This window comes from Oncorhynchus nerka, linkage group LG14 (genome assembly GCF_034236695.1).
Source record: "Oncorhynchus nerka isolate Pitt River linkage group LG14, Oner_Uvic_2.0, whole genome shotgun sequence".
NCBI classification, from domain to species: domain Eukaryota; kingdom Metazoa; phylum Chordata; class Actinopteri; order Salmoniformes; family Salmonidae; genus Oncorhynchus; species Oncorhynchus nerka.
This window is the reverse complement of record NC_088409.1, coordinates 57,579,264-57,595,160: the sequence shown is the minus strand read 5'-3', so window position 1 is coordinate 57,595,160 and position 15,897 is coordinate 57,579,264. Positions and strand designations below refer to the sequence as shown.

The 15,897-nt window shown below is 42.4% G+C and overlaps 1 protein-coding gene across 1 annotated transcript; it reads left to right on the top strand.

Moving 5' to 3' along the window:
• Positions 1-400: 400 nt before the first annotated feature.
• On the top strand, positions 401-9,087 carry LOC115141531 (uncharacterized). The gene is made up of 7 exons (XM_029680479.2): positions 401-516; positions 2,480-2,800; positions 4,671-4,902; positions 5,067-5,232; positions 5,427-5,484; positions 5,793-5,879; positions 6,101-9,087. Exons 3-7 carry the CDS (start codon positions 4,677-4,679, stop codon positions 6,221-6,223), a joined length of 660 nt encoding a protein of 219 aa, XP_029536339.1. The 5' UTR covers positions 401-516; positions 2,480-2,800; positions 4,671-4,676; the 3' UTR covers positions 6,224-9,087.
• Positions 9,088-15,897: the final 6,810 nt, after the last annotated feature.

Genomic DNA, 15,897 nt, shown 5'->3' with positions numbered 1-15,897 from the left:
TGTCCCATGACATGCATTACTTTTAAGGGAAAATGTCATGGTTTTTTTTTCTTCTACTACCAAGTGGGATAAAAGGACCCTTCGTCACACGTGAATAAATAGGTGTAACTAAATAGTAGTCCAGATGATGCTCGCTAAATATCTCACGGGTGTATCAAGAGAGTCTCACCACAAAAAAAGCAGATGTGGTTTTTGCAGCTCTTTCATGGTGTGTGTTTTCTGACATACTGGCAAAAAAGGACACATCTGAGACACTTTTTGAAGGTGTGTTTTTCTTCTTCTTTCCTGAAACGAAACAGTTGACCACAGCTAGACATGCAAATTTGCCCCCCCCCACCTAAACACACATATGCACAGTTCAGGGAAGGTGAACCACCAGTATCTTGCTGTGACTTTTTAAGCATTTCCACTGTGACAAAAAGAAGAGGCCCATTGACCATTAGAGACCAGGGTGGACTTCCTTTAAAATCCAAAACAGAGAAACAAATATGTAAACCATCAGAGAGGCAACTATAGGTAAGACAATAGGTAAGACAATGGTAATGTAAAAAAAAGGAGCTTTATTGAAAGTGTTGGTCACCCAAGAATATGGAAATATAATGGTTGGCACATTGGCAACATGACTGTTCTATCTGTGAAGGAGATATACTGTAAGTATATGATAGGCAGACTAGTGCAAATCACATTTTGAATCCTTGTGTATGTCTAAATGGTAATAGTCTAAATGAAGAGTTCATGTACGAAACGATACATGCACAACTTTTATAAATTGTTGATTTTTTTGTCAGAAATGATTGCCTACGGGCACATTCATGGTTGTGTAAAATATTACTGTTCTCAGATTTTTTAAATTATTGATTTTTAGATGTGTATGATACATACTACGGTTCAAAAGTTTGAGGTCACTTAGAAATGTCCTCGTTTTTGAAAGAAAAGCAATTTTTTTTTGTCCTTTAAAATAACATCAAATTGATCAGAAATACAGTGTAGACATTGTTAATGTTGTAAATGACTATTGTTGCTAGAAACGGAAGATTTTTTATGGAATATCTACATGGGCAACGGAGGCCCATTATCAGCAACCAATCAATCACTCCTGTGTTCCAATGGCATGTTGTGTTAGCTAATCTAAGTTTATCAATTTAAAAGGCTAATTGATCATTAGAAAACCGTTTTGAAATTATGTTAGCACAGCTGAAAACTGTTGTTCTGACTAAAGAAGCAATACAACTGTCCTTCTTTAGACTAGTTGAGTATCTGGAACATAAGAATCTGTGGGTTCAATTACAGGCTCAAAATGTCCAGAAAAAAAGAACTTTCTTCTGAAACTCGTCAGTCTATTCTTGTTCTGAGAAATGAAGGCTATTCCATGAGATAAATTGCCGAGAAACTGAAGATCTCGTACAACGCTGTGTACTACTCTCTTCACAGAACAGCCAAACTGGCTATAACCAGAATAGAAAGAGCAGTGGGAGGCCCCAGTGCACAACTGAGCAAGAGGAAAAGTACATTAGAGTGACTAGTTTGAGAAACAGATGCCTCACAAGTCCTCAACTGGCAGCTTCATCAAATAGTACCCACAAAACACCAGTCTCAATGACAGCGGTGAAGATTCGACTCTGGGATATTGGCCTTCTAGGCAGAGTTGCAAAGAAAAAGCCATATCTCAGACTGGCCAATAAAAATAAAATATTAAGATGGGCAAAAGAACATAGACACTGGACAGAGGAACTCTGCCTAGAAGGCCAGCATCCTGGAGTCACTTCTCCACTGTTGATGTTGAGACTGGTGTTTTGAGGGAACTATTTAATGAAGCTGCCAGTTGAGGACTTGTGAGGCATCTGTTTCTCAAACCAAACACTCTAATGTCCTTGTCCTCTTGCTCAGTTGTGCACCGGTGCCTCCCACTTCTCTTTCTATTCTGGTTAGAGCCAGTTTGCACTGTTCTATGAAGGGAGTAGCACACAGTGTTTTACGAGATTTTCAATTTCTTGGCAATTTCTAGCATGGAATATCCTTCAAATTAATAAAATGTCAAATGAAAATGTTTTACATACATGTAAAGGCACTTTTTAAATATTGATGTCACAAACGTATCATTTGTACATTTTTTACATAAAAAATTTAGTTATTTGTTACATTTGACAGTGTCAAACCTAGCAGTACTACTTATGTCTCTGCGAGTGAGACGGATGTATAGCAATTTGCAATTAAAAACATGATTATTTGTCTCTCTGAAATTAAACCAGTGGCATATTTTAAACAAATACATGTCTGTCATTGAACACACCCATGCCATGATTAGATAATGGAAAAAACACACCAATCTCTTTCAGAATTTCTTTATACAATAAAAGCTCATTTACCAACATTTGTGAACATGGATGTATTCTGTTTTGGAATTAATCTCTTGAAATGTATTCACGTTTAGTGAAACATGAGCTATAATGAAAGTACTCGTTGTTTGTTTCTTTTGTAGAGCACAAATATTGTCAAGCAATGGGGAAGACCACATTGAGAACCGTCATTGTCTGTGGTGAGCAAGTATTTATTAATGTGTGTGGATCTTGAATTGTAGTATCACTCTTATGTACCTCAAACGAATACATATGCGTGTGCATGTGCGTGTGTGTGTGTTTTAGTATCCACAGTGTATAGTGCTCTAGGTTGTGTAGTGACAGGCCCAGACCAGAAGAAGGTTCCTGTGGGCTCTAGTGTTCGACTGTCCTGCGACCTCACTCAGTGTTTGAAAAGTCTGGGACATCACCAAATCAGTGCGGAGTGGGAGTTCATTGACAAGGTAAATCCCTCAAAATATATAATGTCACAACAAATGTAGCGTTTAGGATTGCTGGTGTAATATCATGTTTTCTAAAAAGTGACATGCAGTTGAAGTCGGAAGTTTACATACGCTTAGGTTGGAGTCATTAAAACTCGTTTTTCAACCACTCCACAAATGTCTTGTTAACAAACTATAGTTTTGGAAAGTCGGTTAGGACATCTACTTTGTGCATGACACAAGTCATTTTTCCAACAATTGTTTACAAACAGATTATTTTACTTATAATTCACTGTATCACAATTCCAGTGGCTCAGAAGTTTACATGCACTAAGTTGACTGTGTCTTTCAACAGCTTGGAAAATTCCTGAAAATTATGTATTGGCTTTAGAAGCTTTTGATAGGCGAATTAACATAATTTGAGTCAATTGGAGGTGTACCTGTGGATGTATTTCGAGGCCTACCTTCAAATTCAGTACCTCTTTGTTTGACATCATGGGAAAATCAAAAGAAATCAGCCACGACCAAAGAAATTTGATTTAGACCTCCACAAGTCTGGTTCATCCTCGGGAGCAATTTCCAAATGCCTGAAGGTACCACGTTCATCTGTACAAACAATAGTTCACAAGTATAAACACCAAGGGACCACGTAGCCATCATACCACTCAGGAAGGATACGCGTTCTGTCTCCTAGAGATGAACGTACTTAGGTGTGAAAAGTGCAGATCAATCCCAGAACAACAGCAAAGGACCTTGTGAAAATTCTGGAGGAAACAGGTACAAAAGTATCTATATCCACAGTAAAACGAGTCCTATGTCGACATAACCTGAAAGGCCGCTCAGCAAAAGCCAGACTACAGTTTGCAACTGCACATGGGGACAAAGATTGTACTTTTTGGAGAAACGTCCTCTGGTCTGACGAAACAAAAATAGAACTGTTTGACCATAATGACCTTCGTTATGTTTGGAGGAAAAAGGGGGAGGCTTGCAAGCCGAAGAACACCATCCCAACCGTGAAGCACGGGGGTGGCAGCATCATTTTTTGGGGGTGCTTTCCTACAGGAGGGACTGGTGCACTTCACAAAATAGATGGCATCATGAGTAGAGAAAATTATGTGGATATATTGAAGCAACATCTCAAGACATCAGTTATAGCTTGGTCGCAAATGGGTCTTCCAAATGGACAATGACCCCAAGCATACTTACAAAGTTGTGGTAAAATGGCATAAGGACAACAATGTCAAGGTATTGGAGTGGCCATCAAAAAGCCCTGACCTCAATCCTATAGAAAATTTGTTGGTAGAACTGAAAATGCATGTGCGAGCAAGGAGGCCTACAATCCTGACTCAGTTACACCTGCTCTGTCAGGAGGAATGGGCCAAAAATCACCCAACTTATTGTGGGAAGCTTGTGGAAGGCCACCCGAAACGTTTGACCCAAGTTAAACTATTTAAAGGCAATGCTAACAAGTACTAATTGAGTGCATGTAAACTTCTGACCCAGTGGGAATGTGATGAAAGAAATAAACGCTGAAATAAATCATTCCCTCTACTATTCTGACATTTTACATTCTTAAAATAAAAAGTTGATCCTAACTGACCTAAGACAAGGCAGTTAACCCACTGTTCCTAGGCCATCATTGAAAATAATAAGTTGAATAACAGTTAAATAACAGTTAAATAACAGTTAACTAGTTGAATAAAGGTAAAATACATTTAAAAAAAACAGGGATTTTTACAAGATTAAATGTCAGGAATTGTGAAAAACGGAGTTTAAATGTATTTGGCTAAGGTGTATGTAAACTTCTGACTTCAACTGTAGATATGTAGTATATGTTCAGTACTATTTGTATTTGTACTAATCTTCAGCACCAAAAAATTCACAATAACAGGGCTCAATGGATAAAGCCCGGCACCATCTCATATACCACTACCATAACCAAACTGTCACCGTTGAACCCAGAGTGTCTCTGGTTGGGAACATCTCTGAAGGTGACTTCTCGCTCCTGCTGCTGTCGGTGACAGTCCAACGTAGTGGCACCTACCTGTGTCGCCTGCGTTCTCCACATGGCTTTTCAGACATCCATGAGAGTCACACACAGGTCACAGTGGTGGAGAGATCAGGTACATACTTTATCTTGAACGATAACAACTGGACTTGCTAAGCAAGCATTAAAAACAATTATATGTAAAAAAAAAAATCTATGTGTATATGCTGAAAAAGGAGTTGGGCTATACAAATCAGGTTGACAGATTTATCTTTCGTCTTTACACCTTGATTTTCCCAGGGCAGCACAGGAGTTTCCCAGGAGACCTCCATAAACCTGGTGTAAACCATCCTGATTGGCTGTTGCCTCTCTGCTGCGTGCTTTTTTCACTCTTCCTGGTGGGCGGAGTCACAGTGGGAATATGCGTTTGTCGGAGGAGGTCACAGCGGCAACAAAACGACAAGTGGTGAGATAATGCTAAGAGAGACCAGCAGGTGGACATGAGAGAAAGGAGAAGACAGGGAGAGAGCAGAGTAAAAAAAAACATGTACAAGATATGCCTATTTTAGAGGCAGAGATAAATAAGACAAATATATTGGAGACATGAAATGCTATACAAAAACCAATGAAAGCTAAAAAAAATTTGGTATGCTCTTTCAGTGACATCCAGGTGAACGTAACACGCGGAGAAGACACACGGGAAGCCAATGGAAACAAGGTAACTGTTCTTAACTGACTTGCCTAGATAAATAAATGTTATGTAAAAAAAAAAAAAAAACACATGCAAACAATAACATTACAAGCAATTAATGCAAACACACAAACCCGCATGCAAAAACTCAGGTAACACTCATCGGCTGAGTCTCTCTCTCCCTCACTTCGTCTCCCTGCTTCCCTCGCAGTCAATGAATTAACCAATGATAACCCATCCCTATGTGCTGCACTGGTGTCTTCACCCATTTCCCAGCTGTGTAACATTTCCCTCTGTAACACGGACTGTACCTGCTCACTCTAACACGACCACAGGACACAAACTGCTATGTCACGCTCCAGAGGCTCAGGGCCCCGCCCCCTCCCACACCCTCTAGAGGAGAGGGCATCTACGTTACCATGGTAAGCACACTATGTACAGAACAGAGGCTTTAATTCATCTATTTTGAGATGACCATACAGCCATTTCTGACATACAATAGACTGTTTTTATTTTTATTATCACTTGCCTGTCCTTGCACATGAATGTGTGTGTGTCTACGTGCGTGAGCTCGTGTGCATGTATGCGTGTTTGCGATGCATCAGAGTAATCTCTTACGTATCTCTCTCCTTCCTGCATCTAGCACGGCACTCCCGCTGGGCCTTCAGGTGTCCATTCCAAGCCCCAGACTCACCCCAGCAGAAAGACCCTCCCAGAGGAGTGGCGGCAACAGGAAATACCCACAAAGCCCCAACACTGCCCTTGAACACCTCCAACCAACCCCTCCTCAGAAGACTCAGACACAGGGAACTGCTGTGTTGAGACTATCAGCTCGGCGATTTCAAATCCACCATTGTTCCTTTGCGCCATTGCCGAAGAACCACTATGTTTGGTTCATTTCAAAAGGGGTGAAAATCTTGTTACTTTGGAAGAGAATCCAGAACCACCTATATCCAAATTGATCTCTGACACTATAATCAGAGTGATTATTGAAGTTAGGAAAAAGAAGATTCCTATAATTTAGCGATATCAAGATAACGTATTACGATTACTTAGAAGATCCTTCCTTCTTGCTAATAGTCCCCTGGGTGCAGAGGAGCCCTCTCAGCTCTTAAGTGTAACCTTAACAGAGATTAAACAGTTATTATTGTTTGACCGGTAGGGATTTTAAAAACAGGAAGTGGGGAGAGAGGTAATTGTGCACATGGTTTCATCCACCAGCTGTAACACTCTGTAGCAATTACCCGGGGGACATCCCACAGGATATATACAGGACATTTGCAGGACATTGCATAGGACATTCACAAACCATGCACAGGACAATCCATTACATGTGCCCTCCCTATAGATACTTTTTTGCAAGGGTGCGATTTGTTTTTCCTAAGTTACTGTCTCGGTGTGAAGTTTGTAAGTTGTTTTTTTATCGATCAAAAAAAAATCAATCAATCAACAATGATTTTACTAAAACTGTTGTTCAAAAGTGGCTTTCCTGTCTCGCACGTGGCAGTTCGAGAAATAGGTAGATACTTTCACTTCCACTTCTGTTGAGATGCTAGATTGTTTTTGTTTGATTATTCAACAAGCATACCATCGCTCTGTTATTGGTAAGCTGATTTGCTATGTAACCGACTGGTGAGCAGCATTTGATGTAGCCTTTAAAAACAGGTCATGTCACCATCTGCAATGACGTGACCACTACACAACGTGTCCTTTGCCTTTAGTCCCGGAGTGCTCCTCTCTCAAAGTTGTGGCTGAACGCTACACTTGTAGATCAACATTATTGGGCAGCTCAGTTTCAATACAGATCAATGGTCAATGATGCCCGTCGACAGCAGACTTGAAAAAGATTGCATTTCAAAATCATTACAACACTGGATTGCGTATCATTACACCACTGGATTGCACACCACTGGATTGCATATCATTACACCACTGGATTGCGTATCATTACACCACTGGATTGCACACCACTGGATTGCATATCATTACACCACTGGATTGCGTATCATTACACCACTGGATTGCACACCACTGGATTGCATATCATTACACCACTGGATTGTGTATCATTACACCAATGGATTGCGTATCATTACACCAATGGATTGCGTATCATTACACCACTGGATTGCACACCACTGGATTGCATATCATTACACCCCTGATGGGGCATGACTGCAGTTAACACGTTGTATTGAAGTCTTAAAAGATGCAAATTATGATAGTACATACAAAAAAATGCATCATATCATCTTCCTATCAATCTCCTCCACTGTTTATCTAATGCTTACCCTTCCCTCTCTTTTTTTGCCTCTCTATCTCTGCCCTTTTCCAGTGTGATGTGTGAACGTCCTTGTTTATTTACTTGTTTCTGCTCTAAATCCTCTCGACTCATCCCCTGAATCCCCAGAATGATTGCGTTCTCATCTATGGTGAGGGTCTGTGCCAAATGGCACCGCCTGCTGTCAAATGCTGCCTTCTCTCAAAGGGCACACGAACAAACACACCAACTGCAATCTGTTGGAATGGCCAAACTAGAGCCGTGGAGTCCTTTACACTCATAGTTACTACTGTGGTGGCACACCTGAGTACCCCTGTGGGTTTTGGGCTGTTTTTACTGTAGCAGGAGGAATGTTCTACAAAGAAAGATAGGGCTGTATTTGACAAGATTAGATCCCATCCTCATGATTTTTCCATGATTAATTGCTCATCCCTGTTTATATTTGTATCACTTTCATTTAATCCTCTATCTTCAGCATTTCCCATTATGTTCCCGGCAGTAGCTATTCGTGTCTGGCGCCATTGTGCTTGACTGATCAGTAAGGGGTTTAATACCGAAATCTCTCTTTTGTCGGTATTGATCTTTTCATCCTCATCCGTTCATCCCACTCTTTCCCTGCCATCTATCTCTTCCCTTACTCCCTTGTGTTCTTCCTCCGTACCTATTTGTTCCTGAACTTGCTATTGATGAACAGAAAGGGAGGGGTAAGGTCTTGCTGCGGGGAGCAGGTTGAATATTTTGTTCGTTTAGCTACCACGACCACTTCGTTCTTCACATGATCTTTTTCCCCAGACTTCCCAAACTCCTCCTCCCAGGAAACGGAGAGACAGTGCTCATAAACACACCCGTTGCCTCTTTTACATGTCTCTGTCCATTCTATGACCCCGTGTAGAGATATCACGAGTAAAATGCTAAGAATCACATGACCTTAATTGAAAGATCATCTATAATTTCCTCGGAAGCTTTCTGATGTTATATCGGAGTTGCTCTCCTTGTGAGGTAATAAACACGTGTCGACAGACAGCAAAGTGAACTCCTCTCAATAGTTGCAAACAAAGACTTTAATAATGCTAAGCCTTTTATAATCCGATTCAGCTCAGACTAAAAGGCCCTGAGGTCTGTTGTCCACAGGCTATGCTGAAATATGGCCAGTATTCATTCAAACTGTGTTCTACCGGTGTGAAAGCGCATCCTACCGCTGCACACTGAACTACCAAACAATGCACCCTTTAAAGGGAATTTCCCCAATCTTCACGGAGATCGTGTTCATGGTGAACGATGCGAATGTCAGCTCAAGTGTGGATGAGCTTTTAGAAGAGTCACCTGTGTGTCAATCTGAACCACACAAGTAAAAAAAAAAAAAAATCTCAGTCAAAATGTGTCTGTGTAAGTGAAAGATATCTGCTGTTTTACGTGGGCTGCGTCTCAGCCCACCACGTCAGCCCCACGCCGACCTTCCACATCTGCGGTGGAAAGCGGCAGAGCTACGGCGCTGTTTGTCAGAGCAGGAGACATCCCACGAATCCGTCTTCCCATGAAAATGTCTGTAGTGTCCAAACGGTTTGGCCTATGGACTAATACGACTCTATGGAAAGACGAGACTCTCACAAACAAGATGGTGTTCTCCCTTTTGCTCTATGACCCCCACACGTGTCATGGGACTCGTCTGAAGGTAACCCATGCAAATGAATGGGAGTATGGAGGTAGTTTTCTGCCAACAAAAAAAAAGAGGTTACATTTGTGTCCCATAAAATTTTCTGGAGCTTTCTTACATCTCATAGATTTAGGACAGACACCTCAACACATTATTCCTTATGATTTGTTGTTTTACTGTCTTTTTTAGAAAAGTGTTATTCAATGCATTTCTTTGGGCCATAAGTAGTAAAGGCCAAAGGCTTTGACTTTTAGAGGTTAAAAGGCACCTCCGACATCGCCTAAACAAGACCAATGCATTTCTTTGGGCCATGGTAGTAAAGGCCAAAGGCTTTGACTTTTAGAGGTTAAAAGGCACCTCCGACATCGCCTAAACAAGACCAATGCATTTGTCGGATTGAATCCCGGACAGTTTCTGTCGGGTGTTATTGGGCGTTGTTTATGTGTATGGCAGTCCAACTGCTCAGTGGATAATTAGGACATAAATTGTTGACAAAACAACATCCTTAATTCATGAGAATTCCCAGGGCACTTCAAAAACTGAAAACTCTATATACAAATACACATGCCCACAAAGTAAGCAGAGTCGTAACTTTGATAGAAAAATAGGGGGGAGGGCATTTGATTTGCCATTCAAAGCTAATTTCGTGCATAACCTCTAGACACAAGTGTCAAAAATAGTGCAAAAATACAATACAAAAATACAAACTTGGAGAGAGGGAGGGGAGAGAGAGAGGGGGGGAGAGAGGTAGAGAGAGAGGTAGAGAGGGAGAGAGAGAGAGAGGTAGAGAGAGAGGTAGAGAAAGAGGTAGAGAGAGAGAGAGGTAGAGAGAGAGAGAGAGAGAGAGAGGTAGAGAGAGAGAGAGAGAGAGGTAGAGAGGGAGAGAGAGAGAGAGAGGTAGAGAGAGAGGTAGAGAAAGAGGTAGAGAGGGAGAGGTAGAGAGAGAGAGGTAGAGAGAGAGAGAGAGAGAGAGAGAGAGGGGTAGAGAGGGAGAGGTAGAGAGAGAGAGAGAGAGAGAGAGGTAGAGAGAGAGAGAGAGAGAGAGAGAGAGAGAGAGAGAGAGAGAGAGAGAGAGAGAGAGAGAGAGAGAGAGAGGGATGCAGCAGTGAAAATAAAAAAAGAGGTTAACACACAAAGACTAAAACACAGTCCAATGCAAAGACTATCACTCACTCACACAGACAGACAGACAGACAGACAGACAGACAGACAGACAGACAGACAGACAGACAGACAGACAGACAGAGCCACACTGACTGTCACACTGTTACACACACACACAGGTCAAGTTTCCTTTAATCTAGGACAGTTGTTTTACATCCTCTCTGCCCCCCCCCAGACATTTCATAGTTATGCTGACCTGATTCACCTATTCAAGGGCTTGATGATTAGTTGACAAGTTGAATCAGGTGTGTCAATAACTGTGGAATAGGTCAAGTACATGGTCCCCAAAGGAAAAGTTGTAAAATCCCTGGTCTCGGACACACAGAGATAATAGGAGATCAGTATTATTGTTTCCGTTAGCTAGCCTATAGCATATTTATATTCCATATTTATATTCATCACTTATACTGAAAGCATGATCCACATAGTCTACTTCATGGGAGAATGAGAGTCGACACATGTGATGTGATTCTATTTTGAGCCCGATCAAACAAACAAGGAAAGACGCGATTATACTGTATGATTAGATCCCAGTAGTTTATCTAAGGGCATCAGTGAGTTATGAACATCAAGTGCTTTTTCCAAATCATTCTGTTAAGTTGAAACGGTAGATCATTGCGAGTAAATGTAGTTTAATATTTGTTCATTGAAATAGGAGATATGAAAGGGGGAAATGGAGAGCTGGAGAGGGAGGGAGGGAGATAAGAGTAGGGGATTTGATTCCATTTCCAACCCCCCTGCCTTCTTTTGAGAGACACCCACAACCATATAATCAACTATTTCTACAGCTACAGTCACTGCCAGCCATATCATAGCACTGAAAAAAGAACACATATTTTAAGATTTTTTTCTAAAGTAAAAAGGAAGATTTTACGACATTTCTATTGTATTATATATCGTGACGTTTTACTACAAGGAGATACAATGCATTTTACATTACAAAAGCGAAATAAGACGTGGATGCCAGCTATCAATCTGAGCATCGTGGGATTGATGGTTTATATTATGGGTAAGTAGGCTACAACAGAAGCGTCTAATGTAAAGTTAACAACGGATCGATATTTGGAAAGATGAGTGACAGAGGCGCAATTGTACTCACTTGGATCAAATGTGCTCCGTTTTCTCCCGCGTTGTGTGTAAGTGTGCGTGTGTTTGTGTGCGTGTGTAGATGAGCGACATTTAGATATTCCTGAAATCCTGTATGATTATGGTAGGCTACCTAATTAATAGACTGGTGGCTCACGAAATCCGCCGCTTGTCATCACTATAAATTACCAACTTCCTCACCTCCAAGGCTAACACTTTACTCTCGCCATTAGTAATTATATCTAATACGCCTGTATGCTATGTCAACAGACTCTGTCAAGTAACCATAACAGTAGACTAAACGATGTTTTTTTTTTTTTTTTTACTCCATAGACAAACGTAGTGAATCACAATAAGCGTAATTCCAGTGTCCCAACGCCTGATCTATATCGAGGAAAAACCGAAACAACGTGGGGATTTATTATTGGCCCGCTATCTACCTATAGCTTATTCAGAATGTGTAACAGTCGTGTAAGTATCAGGGCTCAGGCAGATCCAGTGATGCTCTCTCTACTGATGCAGGTGCGGGGTGGAGTGGATGGACGCTGACGCACGAACACCGCGTGTCTCCATCATCTCTGCACTAGAGACGCATCACTAGCAACATCGCCTTGCGTAGAGGCTATTTGTAAACAGGCCTTGAATCTGAAATAAATGGTCGTTTATCCTCAATTTAAAATAAAGAAATCTTCATAGTGTTTGCTTTCTCATAATAGCGGGTCTAAGCGTGACTGGCAGCTTGCTATGCCTCGGTCAACTGGCTATGACGAAGCCTATACTGAGTTTAGCGCATCTGGGCGGATACAATAATCTATTCACATTGCCTCACTAGTTTAGCCTATATTTATCGTTCATTTACATAGCCTACACTTTATTATTCGTATCCCAAATAGCACTCAGGTAAAGATGGATAGTGAAAGCTCTGTTTTGTGCTCACGGATGCGTAATGACAGCTCATGAGATGAATATCACGACCTGTAGTAATGTTGATGCCATGACACCATTAAGCCTATGCAGTAGGCCGTTATGTTCCACACGTGCCTGTTGATACCTGTGTTATCATAATGTTGTAGAATATTACAAATAAAAAGTAGGCAAAAAATGTGGAAAATATATATTGGAAAAAATTGCATTTCCATGCAGTGCCTATAGCCTAACACTTTCAAACTGTGATGAAGCAACTGTGTGTGTGTGTGTGTGTGTGTGTGTGTGTGTGTGTGTGTGCGTGTGTGTGTGTCATCTGGTTCACACTGTCTGGTCCTTGTGCAGTATGCAGCAGAAGAGATGACTAATACCACACCAGCCTCTGAAACCTTCACCATTTTAGAACGGTCATAGTATTGTCATGCTGCTGCGCCTCCTAGACTTCGACACCAGGGGGAGACAGTGCCACGCAGACATTGTACTTCATAGACCAGCAGCAATGCCTAGCAGGCAATGCTGGCATGCTGAGCTCACATCCTCACACATCCTCTCATGCTGTTTCAAGGAGCAATTGGTAATCATAGACGTTTAGGAGCTCACAAATGCTATTTAACAACAGTATGGATGATTGATATAGAGGACTAGACTACACTGGATGACTAACAACCAAGATAATTTGTATTATCCATTCGGTATTGGGATCTTTGAGTGCACCTTATAATTTCATCCACAAGGGGGCAGGCTAATCCACAGCCGCTGTATAGCCCAGACTGTAGCCTGTACCATACCGTGGCTATGCAGCATTTTAGTTTGGAGCTGGCAGCATTTATTTCGTAGGATAGATCATACATTCTCATTCTCAGGATAGTGCCATGAGGCTGATCCTTTTGAATGTGAGGAAGCCGAGAGTAGGAGTAGCTGCTCCGTCACGGAAGGGATGCTGTCGGGTACATGATTAGATAAATCTGTAAGGTACAGGCATGGTGCGGGGTGTCGTTTGTGATCCCATAGACTCCTGCATCATGACCTTGCCTGTCAGCAGGTTCACCTAATGTTGTGTCATGTGTCTCATCAAAGACACGTACCTCAGCCATCAAAAGACAGAGATCCAATACATGTTGACCACTGTTACCTCCATCAAGCCAAACGTAAAAACATTATGACCACCAGCCAAACACACACAAACACACACACACACACACACACACACACACACACACACACACACACACATTCACACTGAACACACACACACACACACACGCATTCACACTGAACACACACAGGACCAAGGACATTGGCAGTCACTTTTATTCGGGGCTATGTATCACTGGGCAGCTAACGGACACCCGAGGTCACGGGGAGGTCACGGTCTATGAGACAACCTGGTCCATCAACCACATTGTCAGAAGGTAGGTAGTGTTTAGAAAGTTGTGCCCTTGAGGTTTCTGCATTATGGTACATTTGCAGAAAACGCACAAATTCTATGGTAGCTATGTCAGACATAACACCCCATTACTTTACATGGAGAATATGTAAATAACGCTATGTAACTTGAATGCCTAGAATTAGAAAAAAAATCTAAATTCTAAAAGTTTGCCCAACTCTCAAAATACATGGCTCTGGTCCGAACTAGTCTTGAACCTGGTGAAAGAGCAGAGGCAGAACCACAGTCTCAGTGGATTGGGGATGTCTGTTAGTTCGTGACATTTCCTAACACTGACATACCTCTTTAAAATCCTATGCACACAAGTATGCTCACACACACACACACGCACACACAGACACACACGCACGCACGCACGCACACACACACACACACACACACACACACATTGAACCATTAAGTTTGAGAGTAGCAGCAGCGTAAAATAAGTTGGGGGGGGGGGGCAATGCAAATATTCTGGGTAGCCATTTGATTAGATGTTCAGTAGTCTTGTGGCTTGGGGGTAGAAGCTGTTTAGATACCTCTTGGACCTAGACTTGACGCTCCGGTACCGCTTGGTGTGCAGTAGCAGAGAGAACAATCTACGACTGGGGTGGCTGGAGTCTTTGACAATTTTTAGGGCCTTCCTCTGACACCGCCTGGTATAGAGGTTCTGGATGGCAGGAAGCATGGCCCCAGTGGTGAACACACTACCCTCTGTAACACCTTCAGGTCGGAAGCTGAGCAGTTGCCATACCAGGCAGTGATGCAACCCATCAGGATGCTCTCGATGGTGCAGCTGTAGAACCTTTTTAGGATCTGAGGACCCATGCCAAATCTTTTCAGTCTCCTGAGTGCCGTCTTCACGACTGTCTTGGTGTGCTTGGACCATGTTAGTTTGTTGGTGATGTGGACACCAAGGAATTGAAGCTCTCAACCTGCTCCACTACAGCCCTGTCGATGAGAATGGGGGTGTGCTCAGTCCTAATTTTCCTGTAGTCCACAATCATCACCTTTGTCATCACCTTCTGGCACCACACGGCCAGGTCTCTGACCTCCTCCCTATAGGCTGTCTCATCGTTGTTGGTGATCTGAAAACATAATGGTGGTTTTGGAGTCGTGCCTGGCTGTGTAGTCATGAGTGAACAGGGAGTACAGGAGGGGACTGAGCATGCACCCCTGGGAGTCCCCGTGTTGAGGATCAGCGTGGCGGATGTGTTGTTACCTACCCTTACCACCTGGGGGAAGCCCGTCAGGAAGTCCAGGATCCAGTTGCAGAAGGAGGTGTTTGGTCCCAGGATCCTTAGCTTAATGATGAGCTTTGAGAGTACTATGGTGTTGAATGCTGAGCTGTCGTCAATGAATAGCATTCTCACATAGGTGTAAAAGGGCAGTGTAGAGGGCAATAGAGATTGCATCATCTGTGGATCTGTTGGCACGGTTTGCAAATTGGTGTGGGTCTAGGGTTTCTGGGACAATGGTGTTGATGTGAGCCATGCCTTTCAAAGCACTTCACGGCTACAGACGTGAGTGCTACGGGTCGGTAGTCATTTAGGCAGGTTACCTTAGTGTTCTTGGGCACAGGGACTATTGTGGTCTGCTTGAAACATCTTGGTATTACAGACTCAGACAGGGAGCGATTGAAAATGTCAACGAAGACACTTGACAGTTGGTCAGCGCATGCTTGGAGCACATGTCCTGGTAATTCGTCTGGCCCAGCGGCCATGTGAACGTTGACCTGTTCAAAGGTCTTACTCACATCGGCTGCTGAGAGCGTGATCAAACAGTTGTCTGGATCAGCTGGTGCTCTCATGCATGTTTCAGTGTTATTTGCCTTGAAGCGAGCATAGAAGTCATTTAACTAGTCTGGTAGGCTTGTGCCACTGGGCAGCTCTCTCGGCTGTG

Coding starts and splice junctions, on each gene's coding strand:
- LOC115141531 (XM_029680479.2), top strand. CDS start 4,677: ATGGATAAAGCCCGGCACCATCTCATATACCACTACCATAACCAAACT. Junction 4,903..5,066: donor CACAGTGGTGGAGAGATCAG/GTACATACTTTA, acceptor TGATTTTCCCAG/GGCAGCACAGGAGTTTCCCA. Junction 5,233..5,426: donor CGGCAACAAAACGACAAGTG/GTGAGATAATGC, acceptor ATGCTCTTTCAG/TGACATCCAGGTGAACGTAA.